We start from the raw sequence: 20,433 nt of genomic DNA, 5'->3' as shown, positions 1-20,433 counted from the left end.
CTGCCTTGAAGTGTAAGCTACTGGTGTTCCTGACTATCTACCTTCTCTCTCAAAACACAACTGGTTGCTTCATTTGAAGCATCACTTGAAAGGATAAACTCTTTCTCGAAATCTGGAAAAACAAATACTGTAACTGAAACTAATATTTCTTTCAATTTTTCAAATGCCTCCTGGCATTCCTGGCCAGTTTTGAACTGTATCTGTGAGACAAGGATCAGTCTGTACACCACACTCAGAAATCACATGCCCTAGATAGTTTACCTGAATTTGCACAAAATGGCACTTGTCCACACTTCATGTCAGACGTGCCAATTGTAGTCTGCCACAGACATCCTCCAACCATCTTACACACAATGGTAAAGCTTCTGAATAGAAAATTATGTCATCGAGATAGACCAAACAAGTTTTTGGCTTTAATCCTCTCAGTATCCCACCCAACAACTGCTCAAAAGTTGCTGGTACATTCTTTAGTCCACATGGCGTGTGTTTGTAATGATAAAGTCCTGATGAGATGTAAACTTCTACTACCTTTCTTGTAGATGGGTGGGATCTGTACCTTTTTCAAGAAATGGGCATGGGTTTTTGATCCCTCAAACAAAAAACTGTGCCCTGTTCTTGGAAAAAGGCACAGGTCACACCCCTCAACAAGAAGGGTAGTAGAAGTGATCCACAAAACTACTTTCCAATACCCTTGACAGTGATTTGTTGTAGAATCGGAGCTAAAACATAATGAGATATCATGAACAGAATGATCTGAATGGTAACCAGCATAGTTTTCATAAGCATAGATCCTGCGAAACCAACTCACACTTTGCTCACATGACATACTTTGTATCAAGGCAACCAGGTAGATGTAGTGTTTCTTGATTTCCAAAAAGCATTTAACTCAGTACCACACCTACACTTATTGTCAGAAGTATGATCATATGGTGCATCAAGTGAAAAGTGAAATTTGTGACTGGACTGAGAACTTTTTGGTAGGGAGGACACAGCATGTTATCTTGGATGGGGAGTCATTGGCAGATGTAGAAGTAACTTCAAGTGTGCCTCAGCAAAGAGTGTTTGGACCCTTGCTGTTAATGTTGTATATTAATGACCTTGCAGACAGTATTAATAGTAAAATCAGGCTTTTTGCAGATGATGCAGTTATCTATAATGAAATACTATATGAATGTAGCTGCATAAATATTCAGTCAGATCTTGATAAGATATCAAAGTGGTACAGAGATCATCATCATCATCATTTAAGACTGATTATGCCTTTCAGCGTTCAGTCTGGAGCATAGCCCCCATTATACAGTTCCTCCATGATCTTCATTGCTAACATTGGTGCCTCTTCTGATGTTAAACCTATTACTTCAAAATCATTCTTAACCGAATCCAGGTACCTTCTCCTCGGTCTGCCCCGACTCCTCCTACCCTCTACTGCTGAATCCATGAGTCTCTTGGGTAACCTTGCTTCTCCCATGCGTGTAACATGACCCCACCATCTAAGCCTGTTCGCCGTGACTGCTACATCTATAGAGTTCATTCCCAGTTTTTCTTTGATTTCCTCATTGTGGACACCCTCCTGCCATTGTTCCCATCTACTAGCACCTGCAATCATCCTAGCTACTTTCATATCCGTAATCTCAACCTTGTTGATAAGGTAACCTGAATCCACCCAGCTTTCGCTCCCATACAACAAAGTTGGTCGAAAGATTGAACGGTGCACAGATAACTTAGTCTTGGTATTGACTTCCTTCTTGCAGAAGAGAGTAGATCGTAGCTGAGCGCTCACTGCATTAGCTTTGCTACACCTCGCTTCCAGTTCTTTCACTATGTTGCCATCCTGTGAGAATATGCATCCTAAGTACTTGAAACCGTCCACCTGTTCTAACTTTGTTCCTCCTTTGTGGTACAGAGATTGGCAACTTATTCTAAATGTTCAGAAATGTAAAGTTTTGCACTTCACAAAATGGAAAAAAAAACATAGTATCCTATGACTACAATATCAATGACTCACTGTTGGAATCACCAACCCAAACAAATACCTGGGTGCAAAATTCTGTAAAGATATGAAATGGAATGATCACATAAGTTCAGTTGTGGATAAAGCATATAGTAGACTTCGGTTTATTTGTAGAATACTGGTAAAGTGCAATCAGTCTATAAAAGACTTACAAATCACTCGTCCAACCGATCCTAGAGTATTGCTCAAGTGTGTGGGACCTGTTCCAGACAGGACTAACAGGGGGTATTGAACATATACAGAGAAGGGTAGCATGAATGGTCACAGGTTCGTTTCATCCATTGGTGAGGGTCACAGAGATACTGAAGGAACTGAAACGGCAGACTACAGAAGACAGATGTGAACTGTCCCGAGAAAGTCTATTAATAAAGTTTGAAGAACCAGCTCTAAACGCTAATTTCGGCCCATCTTCAGGTACCACCTCCAATTGTCGGTATCTGCTCCTGAGATCCATAGCTATAAAGAACCAATACTGACCCAGATTATACAAAGTTTATGTGATGTTTGGAAATGGATAAGCATCCAAAATAGTGTGGGTGTTTAGTCCCAGCAAAATCTGTATTTTCATGTCCCATCTGCCGATTCCTTTGGCACAATGACAATATTTGTGCTCCAGGGACTATCCCTCAGTTCTATGATCCCATCCCGTGACTGCTGCTCAATAAATTCTTCTACCAATGGTTGCAGCTGCTTTGCTAAATGGTATGGCTTCCTATACATTGCTGTGCTGCACTGTCCCCAGTCAGTATGTGACGTTGCATCTGTGGGTTTGCTGGTAACACCTTGTTCGCACAAAATAAATCACTAAACCGCAACATAAAGTTCTCCAAAGCCATTCGATCACTGCCCTTCAAATGACCTACTTTCCCTGGTAACAATTCTGTATCGATGGTTTGCTTGTGGCTTTCCTCTAGGCTCAACCTATTGAAGACCTCATCTTACATGACTTCCACAGTGGATGTTATTGCACCCTTCGACAGAGTCACCTTCCATCTGCCAAGTTATCCACATTAACTGGAATCATCTGTTCCCCATTAATGTCACTTAAATGGGCAAAACTCTCGCAGGCAAAACAACACGAACTATCCAACTTTTTATTGCTTAAGAGTGGTTCAACCACATATGATGTTTCCCTTCACGAACTGGTATCCACTGAAACCTACACTATCTTTCCCATCCCTGCTGGTATTTTATCCTACTAGCAGTCACGGCGAACAGGCTTAGATGGTGGGGTCATGTTACACGCATGGGAGAAGCAAGGTTACCCAAGAGACTCATGGATTCAGCAGTAGAGGGTAGGAGGAGTCGGGACAGACCGAGGAGAAGGTACCTGGATTCGGTTAAGAATGATTTTGAAGTAATAGGTTTAACATCAGAAGAGGCACCAATGTTAGCACTGAATAGGGGATCATGGAGGAACTGTATAATGGGGGCTATGCTCCAGACTGAACGCTGAAAGGCATAATCAGTCTTAAATGATGATGATGATGATTCCCCAATGATGATAAAAATATTATAAATACCTCCTACACATTTTCAGGCATTGCATTTTTTATTTTATAGTGTCAACACATTCTTTCAGTATTGCATTTTTCTCAGTGTACACTAGAACAGAAGTATCGGCTAGCAAGGACAGGCATACCAGCAGGATGCCGTTAATTGGTGTGCGTCACTTTCAAGTGAGTCTATACCTATCTAGTGGTTTGTGGTCACAAGAGAGTTGCTTTTATATTACACTGGACAGGAGAAAAAAGCACTATCACTGTGGAGGGGCCAGAAATTTGGGAATTTGTGGTAAGGTGCTATGTGACCAAGCTGCTGAGGTCATCGATCCCTAGGCTTACACATTAATTAAACTAACTTACACTAAGGACAACACACACCGTGACAAGGCGTCTCAGACCGTATGGCTATCCTGCACCGCAGGGCCACAAATGAATGACTCACTGTTAGCTAAGCATCAATAAAAAATGTTTATGTGTAGCTTGGCGACTGCAAAGCTGAAGTGTCAAATCACAAACCAGTGTAGCTTAGGTACAAACAATCATCAGCTGCTACTAGTATTTTTCTGGCACTTAATCTGTACTTCACCTCTAGTAACGCTCTGTATATAAGACAAAATTAAGTCACACTTTTGTCAAGATTACATGTTAAGCTGTAGTTTTGCAGCAGGTCAAAAGCATATCTCCTTCACTGTGTCTATACATGTAAAAGCACTATTGTGCATTAATCAACTTCCAGGTTGACAATAACTTTGCTTTAAAGTGAAGATACATAAATGATCTCTAATTAGAGACCTGTCTTATTGTTATCAATAACAATTAATGAGCCAAGAAATGCAGAATGATATAGGATTTTGAGAAATGAATAAGTGGAATGCACTGAAATTCTTTAACTTCATTTGTAGTGGCAACAAGAGGGTTACCTAATTAATGACTGTAAACATTCATACTGTAAACTTTGAGTAGTGGTAAGAGCAAGGCGTGCAATAGTAAGTGAACTCGAGAAGAAGGAGGAAGCTGAGAGGATGGGCACAAAATGTGTGTGTGTGTGTGTGTGTGTGTGTGTAAGGGGCGGGGGGGTGGACCGAATAGGGAAATTAATAGAGGGAGATGTCAAATAGTTGAGGCGGGTGTGTAAGCAAAGATGGTAAAGAAAGAAATAAGTGAAACAGTATGAAGATAGCTTGCATACAGTGGGTAAGTATGCAAATTTAATAGTAAATGCAGCAGGAAAATGACTGAAGGTAGAAATACGAAAAGCAATTGAACATGCATGTTAAGGTCAATACAGAGTACGGTAGCAACTACTTGCTGAAGCTCAGTCCACAAACATTATTTTACTGGCATACACTTCTGCAACTTATGTAACACTAAATAAATAAACGTACCTGAAAATAAATCCAATGGGCTTATTGTAGCTGTATGTAAAAGTATTCTGCAGTAAATGGCATATTTCAGGAAAAATTCATTGCACTTCATATCAATGAAAGAAGTACTGTCTTCTTAAATGTTTTGATGGTATAAGAAGAAGTGCTGAAAAGTAATATCTCCGAATTTTTTATTCTATTCTTGATATTGGTTGAGGTATTACATGTCATGTATATTACTCGCTCGACTTTCTCCCTTTGCTGATGCAGGCTGCAACCCCCGGCTGCTAGCAGTTCCCAAATTGCAGTGTGTAACTAGAGCGACCCTCAGAAAACTGAAAGCAAGAATTTGAAGAGTTCATCCACACATGGAGCACTCTCCCCTTCAGCAACCAATCCACACACGAGGATTGTGATGTCTGCAACAACCCACTGCTTTGGGTTCTCTCTCGTGGATCATCCTCCGTAGAGTCCTGACTTGCCCCAATCCAATTTTCATCTGTTTCCAAACCTTGAAAAACACCTCTGAGGACTTCACTTTGATAGTGATAAAGCGGTGCAAGCAGAGGTGAGGTTGTGGCTTTGTCAAAAAAGTGAAACATTCTACAGTGACGGTATCAACAAACTGGTCTCTCGTTGCGAGAAATGTGTGTGTAGCCAGCGCGACTATGTTGAAAAATAAATATGTAGAGATGAAGAGTAAAGATGTAGAATGTTATTAATATGGTTCATTTAAAAAGCTTCCAGAGTTTTCATATAAAAATTCAGAGACATTACGTTTCAGCACGCCTGTTCACTTGAGACTGAGCTCTAACTCTGATTCTTATGTTTGGCAGAAAAATAACTATCTGACTTCATGAAAAACCTCACCATTAGTTTTCTACCAGAACGTGTGAACATTCCACATTAAACTAAATTTGGATGGCTAGATTGGCATTTGGAACTCCAGTAATTACACCAAAAAATAAGTCAGTCATCTTACATTATTTTTCACAACTATTCCTTTCTTCCATTTCTTCATGTAACATGACAGATGATTTTTGCAATTTTACAGAGTTGCAAGGAGTTCCTAAATTTTGCCTTATTTGGTGCCATAATTTATAATTGTGTGATTTAGCTGTCCTCAACCTGGGAGCTGGGTTGAAAATTTTTGTGTTGCATTTCATTATGCACATTAGGAAATAATGTAAAATGTGTTAAATCAGTCACTAGTTCTCTATGTTTTTTGTAAAATAAAAATTAATATGCCCAATCTTTAATGGTTTTATTAGAAGTGGCTATATTCCAACCTCTGAACTTGCTGGCTTAAAAAATTACAGGGAGACTTTTAATGTGAAGTCCAAACCACATTGCAAATTAGCATTTTTTTTCACATTAGGATCATTCCATATCAAGTGGCCTAAATTTAAACAAGGTCCCCATTTGACCCTCTCCATTTTTAATGAAAGTTTTACAGGATGTAGATACAGAGCTTAAAGCATCCACATCAAGTTGCAGCCTGGTAAGTGGGACTACTAGCTATGTTTTTGGAAAGTGAATAGTGGCATATAGGTGGGTGGATAAATAATGGAAACTGATTAATAAATGCCACTTGAATAATTAAAAAAAAATGGAAAGAAATTAGAAGGTACACATATCCTGGATGAACTTAAACTCGTATTAACGTCAAAGGCCTTCAATGTCAATACATTTAAGATCAATATTCATCATTTAAGTTACGAACTTCTTCACATTAATTCCATATTAACTTATAGAAATTTACAGAAACAAACAGGTGGAGATGCAGGAATTGATAAATTGAAGAGCGTCTTTCATCTATCTGCTCAAAGTTTTGGATACAGAACCCTAGTTGCTGACTGTATGCTCAGTATACAGAAGATTTATTACATCTTGTTGTCAAAGTAGCTCATAAATCTTGTTGTGACATATATGGATTATTGATCAATTGAAGACATAAAGTCTGTGTATGAGTCCGCCATCATTTTATTTTTAGCGCTTTTATTTTCACAAGTCCATCTTGATCAAATAGATTTCTTGACACTTCATTACTGGTTTCAGATTATCGCCATCTTCAGGTCTGTTGTAAATATAAATATTTATATTTAGATTTCTTTACACTTTATGACAGGTCTCAGCTGTTAATATTTATATTTAGAACAGATCTGAAGATGGCGATAAGCCGAAATCAGTCATAAAGTGTAAAGAAATCTATGTGATCAAGATGGATTTGTGAAAATAAAAGTATATGGATTATGTTTGGCAGTTTGTATCTTACAATAGAATGACTTCCCAATGCTGACATTTTCTTCACTTGTACCAGTCTGTGTGTCATAAGGCTGTGAAAGTGGCTTCTTGATGATTCAAATAATTGCTAGGTTATCCAAGATTACAGTTGTTTCACCAGATTTATTCATCAATTTTTGTCTGATTATCAGAAGGCTCTATCTCAGAAGTGTGAATTCGGATTTGATTTTTCTTTACATCTTTGAAAAGATCTCATTTTGTTTCACCAGGAAAAATTTCTTTCATTTTTGAGATAAATCCATCTACAGATAATAAAGAAGTTCACAAACATGCTTTGACTGCTACTACAAGTGAAGAACGTGTTGGCTTTTTGAATACGCACATTTGAAAATGATATAAAACCTGCTAAAGCTGCCATTAGTTGTCTTTGTTTTTCTCAAATTAAAAATTAATTTGTTCAACTTTTGACTTTTAGAAATCTCTGCCTGTTCATTTAGGTAGATGCTGGGCTATTTTAAAATTCACCACGTCACTTTCCAGCATCTATGAATATACAATTTTATTCATGTGAAAATATTAAGTGCTCTTAGAGCTGAAAACAAAGTCAAGTAGAAGTTAGAATCAAGATGTAGATTTTAATAAAATACAGAACAACCACCCTCAGTCACAATCATGATTTCATGATTTTATTTCAACCCATGATGCATTTTCAGTCCTGGGGGCTCATCTTCAGATGCTTTGACAGTCTACATCGATTTTTTTCCAGATTTATGTTAATTCTGGTCCTGATAAGATTACAAAAATATATTACAAAGTGGACAAATTGTGAATGTAAGTTTACAAAACTAATATGTATCACAAAATAACTTACAGTTTCCAGTGGTGGATACATGGTTTTTGAAGCACAGTATCAATAAACATATTTATTTACATACGAGGGTTGCCTAGAAAGTAATGCACCACATTTCCCCCCCCCCCCCTCCCCCCCAGCCGAAAACAATGCTAGGAATGCGAAACATTACATATGTATTATTTGAGGTCTCCTGAGTGAGTGCACCAAGTTTCCGACACTTCTGACAGGTAGCATAGCTGCAGGACAGTTTCAAAATGGCATCTGTAGCTGATGCATGTTACATGCAATGTGCTGCCATTGAGCTTTCCACTGCAGGGATAGAAACTGTGGGGAATATTCACAAACGCTTGTGCAAAGTCTATCGAGCATCTGTTGTTGACAGAAGTACAGTTAGTTGCTGGGCACAGAGGGTGGGGTCATCAGAAGGTGGTTCCGCAGAGCTCCATAATTTGCAGCACTTGGGGAGACCATCCATGGCTGTCACACCTGACCTAGCTCCCTCGGACTTCACTTGTTTGGGCCATTAAATGATGCCTTTTGTGGAAGACATTTTGAGGATGATGAGGAGGTAATTCATACAGAGAAGCAATCACTCCTCCGGCAGGACATGGATTGGTACCGACAGGGAATACATGTCCTTGTTTTGCGCTCGAGGAAGGCCACAGAGCGGTATGGAGCTTACATCGAAAACGAAAAATAGGGTGTGTACATAAAACCCCAATCTTTCATGTGCGATATTCTCATTCTCTTCAATACAGAATAGTTGAAGAAAAAAAAAGTGGTGCATCACTTTCTGGGCAACCCTCGTATATACCCTTCTCGTTTTACAGCACAGCAGCGTCAACGCATGTGAAATTCTTTGACTTATTTTGACTTGTGTTTACCAAATGAGATGTACCAGGACCAGTATTAACCTAAATTTGAGAAATAATCTATGTAAACTGCCAAAATAACTTAAGATAGGGTTCAAAATGCATTGTGCATTGAAATAAAATCACGGTTCAACTGAAGGTGGTTGTTTTTTATTTTATGAAAGTAATACAGTCACGGAAGAAACAGGGACTGAAATTGATAAAATTAAGCAATATTTTAATGCAGTGTAGTGTTGGGTTTGCTGACAACATTTGCATTTTAAAAATGTTTCAAAGAAATAAAAGAATTTTCAGTGCAGCAGCAACCATTACTTAATAAAAGAAGCGAATTATGTCTTGCTGCAATTGTCCAAATATGTTTTCATCGCAAAGCATTGCTTTAGGATAAGTGTGAACATCTACTGAAATTCTGTCGTAATTCTTTTGGTCCAAAGAATAATTTCTTGAAAAAGGGCTTATGGACTTTGGTAACTACTGATCACTTAAAAGCTATAACAAAGAGCAATGTTAAATCAGGTCAGAAAACGTGCCCAGCATGTTGAAAACAATTTTAAGCAAAAAACTACTTCCTTACAGTCAGGAGATAAATCAGACGAAGTAAACCCAGTGGAATCCCTCAACACAAGTCTAACTGCTACTGGGATCTCTCTCCTGAAATTTCAATGGCTGTCAGTGAGGGATGCCACAAGTTATGCAACTGTGAAACTCAAGAAGCGTTTGCACAGAACATTGCTGCTGCTAGAGACTCTTATCCAAAAGATCATAGACTGCTGATAAAAGAACTGAAGGAAGGGTTCAAATGTCAAAACATCCTGGAAAAAAACACAGATTTTGATGTTATCACCTAAAAGTTGGACTATACTAGAACCCATTAAGGAATTTGGTGTCTTGAAAAGGCAAAAGCAGCTAGAAAATAAAAGCCAGAAAATGGCTTACTGGCGCTACCAAAGAATAAATGTAGCAAGAAGAGTCCAGAGGCTGTGAACAAAAGAGTAATGAGATTTCGCCAGAGTGAAGAACTCAGTTGAATTTGCCCATGAGTAGAAGACTGCAGGTCTATTAGAGGAGGTGGAAAGAAAATTTATGTGCAAAAGCATTTGTTATCACACAGTCTGAAAGAAATATTTGCTGATTTTAGGCTTAAGCAGGGATCAGAAATTGTATTTACTAAATTCTGTGAATTTAGACCAGTAGAAGCTGCATGAACATATTTAGTCTGTGTCTGTAGTATCCATCAAAATGTAAAGTTGTTGCTTACAAACAGAACAATTAAATAAGATATTAAAAGTTTAATTCCAAAATCAGTGTGTGTATTGGAATCTAAAGAATATACGATGAATATTTTTCACCTGAAAATTAGTGAATGTTCAGAGGTGGGAAAAAGTTCTGAGGTAAATCCAAAATAGCAAAAAAACAATCTAAATGAACATACAGAGATTTCTAAAAGTCAAAGGTTGTGCAAATTAATTTTTATTTCATGAAAACCAATGACAACTAATGATTTTACATTATTTTATAATGTGCATACTAAAAAAAGTCAACACATTCTTCACTCATAATAGCAGTTAAATTATGTTTATGAACTTCTTTGTTATCTTTGAACTGGTTTGTCTAAAAAATGAAACAAACTGTTCCTGATCAAATAAAATGAGCTACTTTGAGTGGTACAAAGAAAAAGCAAATCCAAACTGACATTTTGAGATATAGCATTTTGAAAATCAGAAAAAACTGATCTAAGAAGATTTTGAATCAACTTTAATCTTGGGTAACCTAATAATTATTTGAGTCATCATGGAACCATTTTCATGTCCTTATGACACATTCGCTGGCTGCAAATGAGGAAAAAAAAATCAGCATTAGAAAGTCATACTATCATATGATACAAGCTGCTAAATATGATCCATATTTGTCATGACAAGATTTATAAGATTCCTTGATACTTCAACAACAAAATGTGATAAATCCTCTGTACACTGAGAATATGTTCACCAACTGGGCAGTTATACCTATAAAGTTGAGCAGAATCACCCTTTAGATCATGAGCAATAGTAAAGCAAAGTCGGTGATTAATTGTATCTGTTACAAAATGGAAAAAATGGCCTTTACAAAAGTATGGCTAGTGACCCCCCCCCCCCCCCCATACCGCTTACTGAGCTTTAATTGATGTAGCTTCATATAGCACCTTTATGAACATCTTATAAAAACTCCATAAAAATTGGAGAGACTCGAGTGGGGACCCACAGGTCTCTGGACATGATAAGAGGTGGAATGACCCATTGACAAATCACTGACACATGTCAAAGAAGCAGTAAAAACAGAAAAAAGTTCTAGGACAGATTGAGGATTGATCTCTGAATTTTGATTTGTAGTCTGACACTTACCTACAAAATAAGTTCTTAAAAAAGGGGGGGGGGGGGGGGGAGGGGAGGGCAAATTACGCAGTGAAGGGATTTGTTGAAAGAGACGGGAATTGTCCTCATTTTTGTAGAAGTCTACTTATTAACAATGCAAAAACACACTTTCACCTCTTCTCCTGAATCTTTACAATTGCTCACTAAAAAACTATTACCACTTCAGCAAATCATTTGTCTCTGGTGCCTAACTTTTGCCAATGACATAAATTTTATCAGTAGATAAATATCTATTGGTAAAATTGTTGATCTATTTTCAAAAACAATCAGTAAAGACTTTTTTCCCACTACTTCAATTATCTATGTATTTTCATCTGACAGAAGGTGAAGAAAAAGCTGATTGTCATGATGGTTAAGGCAAACTTTGCCCACGCAATCTGTCCAGGACTGCAGTGACTTTTGGAAAGTATGCGTAGGTACTGATCTTTAATGACACATTTAAATATAATTGTTCTTTTATTCTGTACTTCATAACATCTTTTGGCAATGGTACACAAGTACATATTTAGTTCACTAACTGGACTGAGGGAAACATCATCTCCCAAGCAAAGCTTCACTATTTTAGTTTATTTGCTGATAAACAACATTCATGAAATTATTGGAAGATGCAGTGCCTAGTCTATAATCTCACCTCAATAACTGCAGTTGCTGTACATTGTTATTTAAGTACATTTTGAGGGGTTCAGTTGATATGTGTGTTATGGAAGACTACACATCTGCCCTGTAGCAGTCATTGTACTCCTGACTAGATGAAATCCTACACATCTGCCCTCTAGCAGTCACTGTACTCCTGACTAGATGAAATCCTACACATCTGCCCTGTAGCAGTCATCTTGTCTTGATTTGACATCAGCTACTAAATCAGTATTCCAGCATCTTGGACTTACTACACGTTGGCCATACATCAGACAAGAGATTGGCATCCACCTTTATAATAGACTGACAACCACATCAGATTGTGACATTCAACCACTTAAACAAAATGCTGTTTTTACAAAAGGATTCAATACATATACTGACATTATTATTCTATACTATGTTAGAGTTGCCAACATTCCTAGGAGCCGCACACGATGTGGCAGTCTCTTTGCTGCACTTGCAATGACATCAAGCACAGTGCTACAGTTCTCATTGCTGCACCAAGTCCATAAGGAGTACCTCACAAAAATAAATAGAACACCCACGACAGAATGCGATCCCTAATACAAATCTTCAAACATAATAAAGAAAGTTCTAACTCTTGAGGTGACTTTTGTACTCAACTTTACCAAAATGCACAACTATGTATGCTTGTTCATCTATCAATTAAAGGGAACAGCCATTGGTACCAGGATGGCCCCCTCGTACGCCAACCTATTCATGGGTCGCTTAGAGGAAGCCTTCTTGGTTACCCAGGCCTGCCAACCCAAAGTTTGGTACAGATTTATTGATGACATCTTTATGATCTGGACTCACAGTGAAGAACAACTCCAGAATTTCCTCTCCAACCTCAACTCCTTTGATTCCATCAGATTCACCTGGTCCTACTCCAAATCCCATGCCACTTTCCTTGACGTCGACCTCCATCTGCCCAATGGCCAGCTTCACACGTCCGTCCACATCAAACCCACCAACAAGCAACAGTACCTCCATTATGACAGCTGCCACCCATTCCACATCAAACGGTCCCTTCCCTACAGCCTAGGTCTTCGTGGCAAACGAATCTGCCCAGTCCGGAATCCCTGAACCATTACACCAACAACCTGAAAACAGCTTTCGCATTCCGCAACTACCCTCCAGACCGGTACAGAAGCAAGTAACCACAGCCACTTCCTCATCCCCTCAAACCCAGAACCTCCCACAGAAGAACCCCAAAAGTGCCCCACTTGTGACAGGATACTTTCCGGGACTGGATCAGACTCTGAATGTGGCTCTCCAGCCCTGAAATGAGATCCATCCTTCATGAAATCCTCCCCACTCCACCAAGAGTGTCTTTCCACTGTCCACCTAACCTTCGTAACCTCTTAGTTCATCCCTATGAAATCCCCAAACCAACTTCCCTACCCTCTGGCTCCTACCCTTGTAACCGCCCCCAGTGTAAAACCTGTCCCATGCACCTTCCCACCACCACCTACTCCAGTCCTGTAACCCGGAAGGTGTACACGATCAAAGGCAGAGCCACGTGTGAAAGCACCCACGTGATTTACCAACTGACCTGTCTACACTGTGAAGCTCTCTATGTGGGAATGACCAGCAGCAAACTGTCCACTCGCATGAATGGACACAGGCGGACAGTGTTTGTTGGTAATGAGGATCACCCTGTGGCTAAACATGCCTTGGTACACGGCCAGCACATCTTGGCACAGTGTTACGCCGTCCGGGTTATCTGGATACTTCCCACTAACACCAACCTATCTGAACTCCGGAGATGGGAACTTGCCCTTCAATATATCCTCTCTTCCCGTTATCCACCAGGCCTCAATCTCCGCTAATTTCAAGTTGCCGCCACTCATACCTCACCTGTCATTCAACAACATCTTTACCTCTGCACTTCCGCCTCGACTGACCTCTCTGCCCAAACTCTTTGCCTTTGAATATGTCTGCTTGTGTCTGTATATGTGTGGATGGATGTGTGTGTGTGTGCGCGAGTGTATACTCGTCCTTTTTTCCCCCTAAGGTAAGTCTTTCCGCTCTCGGGATTGGAATGACTCCTTACCCTCTCCCTTAAAACCTACATCCTTTCGCCTTTCCCTCTCCATCCCTCTATCCTGACGAAGCAGCCATTGGTTGCGAAAGCTAGAATTTTGAGTGTATGTTTGTGTTTGTTTGTGTGTCTATCGACCTGCCAGCACTTTCTTTTGGTAAGTCACATCACCTTTGTTTTTAGATATATTTTTCCCACGTGGAATGTTTCCCTCTATTATATTCATATATAAAGTTAGAATCAAATGATTTCCTTTTTTCAAATTCTTACTAATAAAATAGAGGAAAACCTCGTACCCTCTCACCTGCCATTGTACATAGATGAATGCATGTCAAACTACTTAATCACAATTAATAAATAAAGAATTACTGCAAAAACAGTTTCAGTTATTAATGGTGCAACTGTTAGACTGTCTTCCGTTATATCTTTTCTTACTGACTGTTCATTACACTAGTGTATAATTATTCCTTTTCTCGAATCAACATAAGTCTGTATGTTTCACACAAAAACAATGCATATACATCATAAGTCGTTTTACAGTCACAGCACATTGCAAAATGGGTCAGACAGGTAATTAACAAAACAAATAAAACAGAGAGGTCATTTGTTCCATGAAATATGTAAATTCAATATAACATTAGACAATGCTCTTAATGAATTAGTCCTTGAGAGATTTATAACGGTTTTTAAAATGTTTCACACTAATATTAAAATGTCTGCCACTATATATCTTTCAAATTTCAATATGGTACTGACCCATACTAAATATAGTTAGAAATTAGAAGTTACAATCCTATAGTTAGTTGGAAACCTTCTACGGCTGCACTACTTTGGACTAGTCTTGTTATAACAAGCTGTGGAGAACTGATATAAGGAAGGGTTCATATGCTGGAACTATGGGATATAGACACAGATACAGGGTGCACCCTGACAGAGGAAGAATGAAAGAAAAAGGAGAAGGTTCTTCACTGGTGGGCAAGAGGATCCTAGTGTTCATTGATTATACAGAAAGGACACCAGCAACTTCACGACTCCAGGACCCGAAAAGTGGCCACTACTCCCTACTATGGAACGCCAACAGAAAGTGCTATCTAGCTTGGTTTTCGAAGAGGAACAGAAGGAAAAGGAAACTTGGCACTTTGGTCCTAAGATTATATGGTTGATTATTCAAAGTGTTCAGAGATGCCCTTTTCTATAGAATGAAAGTGGTTTCCACTTACAACTAAGTACAACTACCCTTCCCTAAAAACGTAAAATAAATAAATAAAACACACACCATGCCTTTCCCTACAAAACTTATTCAAACTACAGCCAACACCCCCCCCCCCCCCAAAAAAAAAAAAAAAAAGAAGGGAGGATAGAAACCCTTTCATGTGTAAGTGCTCTACCAACTGAGCTGTCCAAGCATGATTCATGACCCATTCTCACAGGTTTACTTCCATCAGTATCTCATTTTCTACCTTCCAAACGTCACACTAACTTACCTGCAAAACTGGAAATTTTACTTTCTTACCCTATGATCCAAAGAAAAATTTACACTTTTGAAATCATTAAAAGGTTAGGTATAGTATTCATCACTTCAGTATCATTGGGCTAGATATTGTGGCCACTGAATAAGGCATGTATAGAGGAGAAGCCCAGGAAAAGTTTAGGCTTCATTCACTCTTATTGCTAACCATGGAAATAATAGATCGTGTAATTCCCGTACTGTTAAAACACATTTCACACAGCAAGCCTTACCTTAGAAATCCCTCATGCAAAGGCAACAGGTACAAAACCTCCAATGCTATGAACAAACTCCCTTCTCCCAGAGCTGTTACTCCAATCCACACTTAAAACACAACATACAAGCCATTACTTGGGTAAAAACCCTCTCAGAAAAATTTAAAATAAAACTGATTAGTTCACTGCCCAACCCGTTTATCAGATGGTTTCCTTTTTTGAAATTCTTATCAATAAAATAGCAGAGGATCTCATACCATTACAATAACTTCCTGTTTTCTACATTAAAACATGGAGATACTGCAATCTCAACCATTATAACTACAGAACGAATTAGTTTCTATCACCTCAAAAAATAATGATACAAAAGCAACCAATAAGTAGCAAATGACACGGGTAATAAAATTGCAGTGAAAGGAATATCTGCACTCCATACTGTCTTCATACAAACTCACCAGACTACGGTGTGTGTTGCTAATAAGTCTGTTTCTATTCACCTTACATAGGTCTAGCTTATTTCCAACAATTCTTTACCGATTTTGAATTTTCACTTTTGATGACAGTTTAACAAATGTTCACAATCAGAAACCAAAAAAGAGAACACCAAAGTAGAAAAGATACAGCTTTTGATAAATCTAATGTCACAATGCATCATACATATCTTTAATAATCCCAAAAAATTAACTCTCCAAACTCTTATTACTGACAATTTCTTGTGTTACCTTATGTTGCAGAAGTTGTACTGTGTGAAAAACTCTTCATTTTCTTTCATGATGATTTCAAATCCACTAGCTGTCTCTGATGACACTGAATCATCATGAAGTGTGTCTATGAGAGAAGAGATCCAATTACCAGCATCTTCATGATCTCTCATAATAAGTGCTTTAGTTACCCAGATCATTAGCCACACAGCATTAACTTTTTTCATTAGATTACATGTGCCATTATTTATGCTGTTTGTCACTTTCTCATAAATTTTCAACAAACACTCCTTCAACACTTGATCTGAAACACATACATGCAGATTTCAAGAAACTAATTTTAAGAACAAAATGCTTATTGACTTTAACTCATAATACAAATACTGGAACAACAATATTAATGTAATAAGGAAGGTTCTGGAAGTATATAAATAATTTAAAATTATAGGAAACCACTCATAGAATTATAGAATTGAGATGAAATATCTTCTCACTTTAATTCATCTGTGATTGAAGGGCTTAATACTGACAGAGAAACAAAAGTAGCAGTAGTAGTATAAATATTTCTGCTGCTTATGTTGTGAAAAGTGACCATTAAAAATCCAGGTAGAAAGATGGTGTTATCAAAGAATGTTAAACATTAAGTGGTCTGATAGTGTACAAAATACAGAGGTACTGAAGAGAACAAGCACGGAAAGAAGCCTATGGGGAAAACCCCTACCGTTGTTGTTGTTGTTGTTGTTGTTGTTGTGGTCTTCAGTCCTGAGACTGGTTTGATGCAGCTCTCCATGCTACTCTATCCTGTGCAAGCTTCTTCATCTCCCAGTACCTACTGCAACCTACATCCTTCTGAATCTGCTTAGTGTATTCATCTCTTGGTCTCCCCCTACGATTTTTACCCTCCACGCTGCCCTCCAAAACTAAATTGGTGATCCCTTGATGCCTCAGAACATGTCCTACCAACCGATCCCTTCTTCTGGTCAAGTTGTGCCACAAACTTCTCTTCTCCCCAATCCTATTCAATACTTCCTCATTAGTTATGTGATCTACCCATCTAATCTTCAGCATTCTTCTGTAGCACCACATTTCGAAAGCTTCTATTCTCTTCTTGTCCAAACTATTTACCGTCCATGTTTCACTTCCATACAAGGCTACACTCCATACAAATACTTTCAGAAATGACTTCCTGACACTTAAATCTATACTCGATGTTAACAAATTTCTCTTCTTCAGAAACGCTTTCCTTGCCATTGCCAGTCTACATTTTATATCCTCTCTACTTCGACCATCATCAGTTATTTTGCTCCCCAAATAGCAAAACTCCTTTACTACTTTAAGTGTCTCATTTCCTAATCTAATACCCTCAACATCACCCGACTTAATTCGACTACATTCCATTATTCTCGTTTTGCTTTTGACGATGTTCATCTTATATCCTCCCTTCAAGACACCATCCATTCCATTCAACTGCTCTTCCAAGTCCTTTGCTGTCTCTGACAGAATTACAATGTCATCGGCGAACCTCAAAGTTTTTATTTCTTCTCCATGGATTTTAATACCTACCCCGAATTTTTGTTTTGTTTCCTTTACTGCTTGCTCAATATACAGATTGAATAACATCAGGGAGAGGCTACAACCCTGTCTTACTCCCTTCCCAACCACTGCTTCCCTTTCATGTCCCTCGACTCTTATAACTGCCATCTGGTTTCTGTACAAATTGTAAATAGCCTTTCGCTCCCTGTATTTTACCCCTGCCACCTTTAGAATTTGAAAGAGAATATTCCAGTCAACATTGTCAAAAGCTTTCTCTAAGTCTACAAATGTTAGAAACGTAGGTTTGCCTTTCCTTAATCTTTCTTCTAAGATAAGTTGTAAGGTCAGTATTGCCTCACGTGTTCCAGTATTTCTACGGAATCCAAACTGATCTTCCCCGAGTTCGGCTTCTACTAGTTTTTCCATTCGTCTGTAAAGAATTCGTGCTAGTATTTTGCAGCTGTGGCTTATTAAACTGATTGTTCGGTAATTTTCACGTCTGTCAACACCTGCTTTCTTTGGTATTGGAATTATTATATTCTTCTTGAAGTCTGAGGGTATTTCGCCTGTTTCATACATCTTGCTCACCAGATGGTAGAGTTTTGTCAGGACTGGTTCTCCCAAGGCCGTCACTAGTTCCAATGGAATGTTGTCTACTCCGGGGGCCTTGTTTCGACTCAGGGCTTTCAGTGCTCTGTCAAACTCTTCACGCAGTATCGTATCTCCCATTTCATCTTCATCTACATCCTCTTCCATTTCCATAATATTGTCCTCAAGTGCATCGCCCTTGTGTACCCATATGTGCATAATATTTGCTTAACAGGAGAGATTCCTGAAGACTGGAGAATAGCCTCGATCCACCCACTACACAAGGCAGAAGAAGGGATAAGTTAGTGAGACATCTGATAAGGCATCCGCACATAGTTAAGCTACTTAAATACACAATAGAGAGGAATAATAGTGATGTCAGACCAACATTGGAATATATGAAACAGATTACAGAAGATATCAGACATAATTGTTAAGTAGAGATAAAAAGGTTAGCACAAGGTAGGGACAGATTGAGGGCAGCATCAAACTAGTTGAAAAACTGATCATTAAGAAGTTGTCATGATTATATAAACTACCTTATCTGTAATTTCTGATATCATCAGGTACTTGGAGATTACATGAAGGCATGAAAATGACAGAACTGGTGACACAGAAGAAATGAGTAAGTAGTAACATTATAGTTTTTGAGCAAATTTTAAGATGTGTGATGATTCCAATGCTGAAGAGAATGATACATGGTACTTAAAATTTCAGAATATAGCTAAAGTAATAACAATTTAAAAAAATGTATCCATATGTGCAAAATATTTGCTTAACAGGAGAGATTCCTGAAGACTGGAGAATAGCCTCGATCCACCCACTACATAAAGCAGGTGATAAGACTGGTGTGAATGACTACAGAGCAATTTCTCTCCTATCAGTTACCTACAAAATCTTATCAAAAGCATTACCACCTAGGGTACAGCAACAACTAAACCCTCAAGTAATTGTAATATCAATGTGGTTTTAGAAAGACTAGATCATGTTCAGACCAGATTTTAACTTTAAAATAAACAATAATGTATACGAAAAGAAGATCTAAAACAACTGTAATCAGTTTTGTTGAATTCAGGGAAGCCTGTGACTCACAGGGAACCCCTCGAGTGTGAGGTCGCAAAAGACCAATGAGTTTATGGCATGTGACTCCCTACATATTGTCTAACATGCAACCACAATATTAGCTGCTAATGGTAACAGAGGGTGGGACACTAGGTATCCAATGGTGAGCAATAAGGCTATGGAACATAGTTGAATTGCTTAGTGGATGAGTAATTCACAACAGTAATACGGTGCTAGTGGTGTTGATACAAAGCAGAGCAGTGGCAATGATAAACAAAGCAAACATTGCATTATATCTACATCAAAAGTCGCTAATTGACATTTTGTCAGAAAGGACCCAATTTTCAGAGCGAGAAAGATGTGGCAGATGAAATATTAGTGTTTCTGCAAGACGAGTCAGTGGAATATGTGGTGTTATATACACTCAAATGCGTGAACAATGTAAACGAAGATCACAACAATAATGTACATGCTTAACAAGTGAAAGTGACATTGAAACAGGTATACAGCCTAGTAGTTCATTATCCTTGTCATACAGGGAGCCAAAAATCCCATCTCCAGACAGTGAAACATAGTAAAGGACAATCGTTATCCGAGGAGCAGTTACTCAACATAATTGCATATAAGGAAGATCCTTCCACAGCACAGTAAGAGAACAGTTAAAAATAGATTTTGAATAAGTCTGTAGCAATATGACCATGAAATGTATAAGGAAAACTAAAGATATTCAAGGGAGGACAAAGGGCACTTATTACAAAAACTGGTGTTTTTGCATTTTAAGAATGCTCAATATAATTTACATGATGTGTGCGATAGAGACCTATTTCATGCACAACAAACTGTGTATGACATAGATTATAGTGATTTCAAGGGAAACAGTGTAT

At 38.4% G+C, this 20,433-nt stretch overlaps 1 protein-coding gene across 1 annotated transcript in view; it reads right to left on the bottom strand.

Moving 5' to 3' along the window:
- Window positions 1–20,433, bottom strand: part of LOC126183340 (MMS19 nucleotide excision repair protein homolog) — a 232,206-nt gene that overhangs the window by 17,637 nt on the left and 194,136 nt on the right. Inside the window, exon 15 of the mRNA XM_049925215.1 lies at window positions 16,388–16,670. Within this exon, the coding sequence (XP_049781172.1) occupies window positions 16,388–16,670 (283 nt within the window). The remainder of the gene's footprint in view (window positions 1–16,387; window positions 16,671–20,433) is intronic.

This window comes from Schistocerca cancellata, chromosome 1, assembly GCF_023864275.1.
Source record: "Schistocerca cancellata isolate TAMUIC-IGC-003103 chromosome 1, iqSchCanc2.1, whole genome shotgun sequence".
Taxonomy (NCBI): Eukaryota; Metazoa; Arthropoda; class Insecta; order Orthoptera; family Acrididae; genus Schistocerca; species Schistocerca cancellata.
This window is presented reverse-complemented; position numbering and strand designations above follow the sequence as displayed.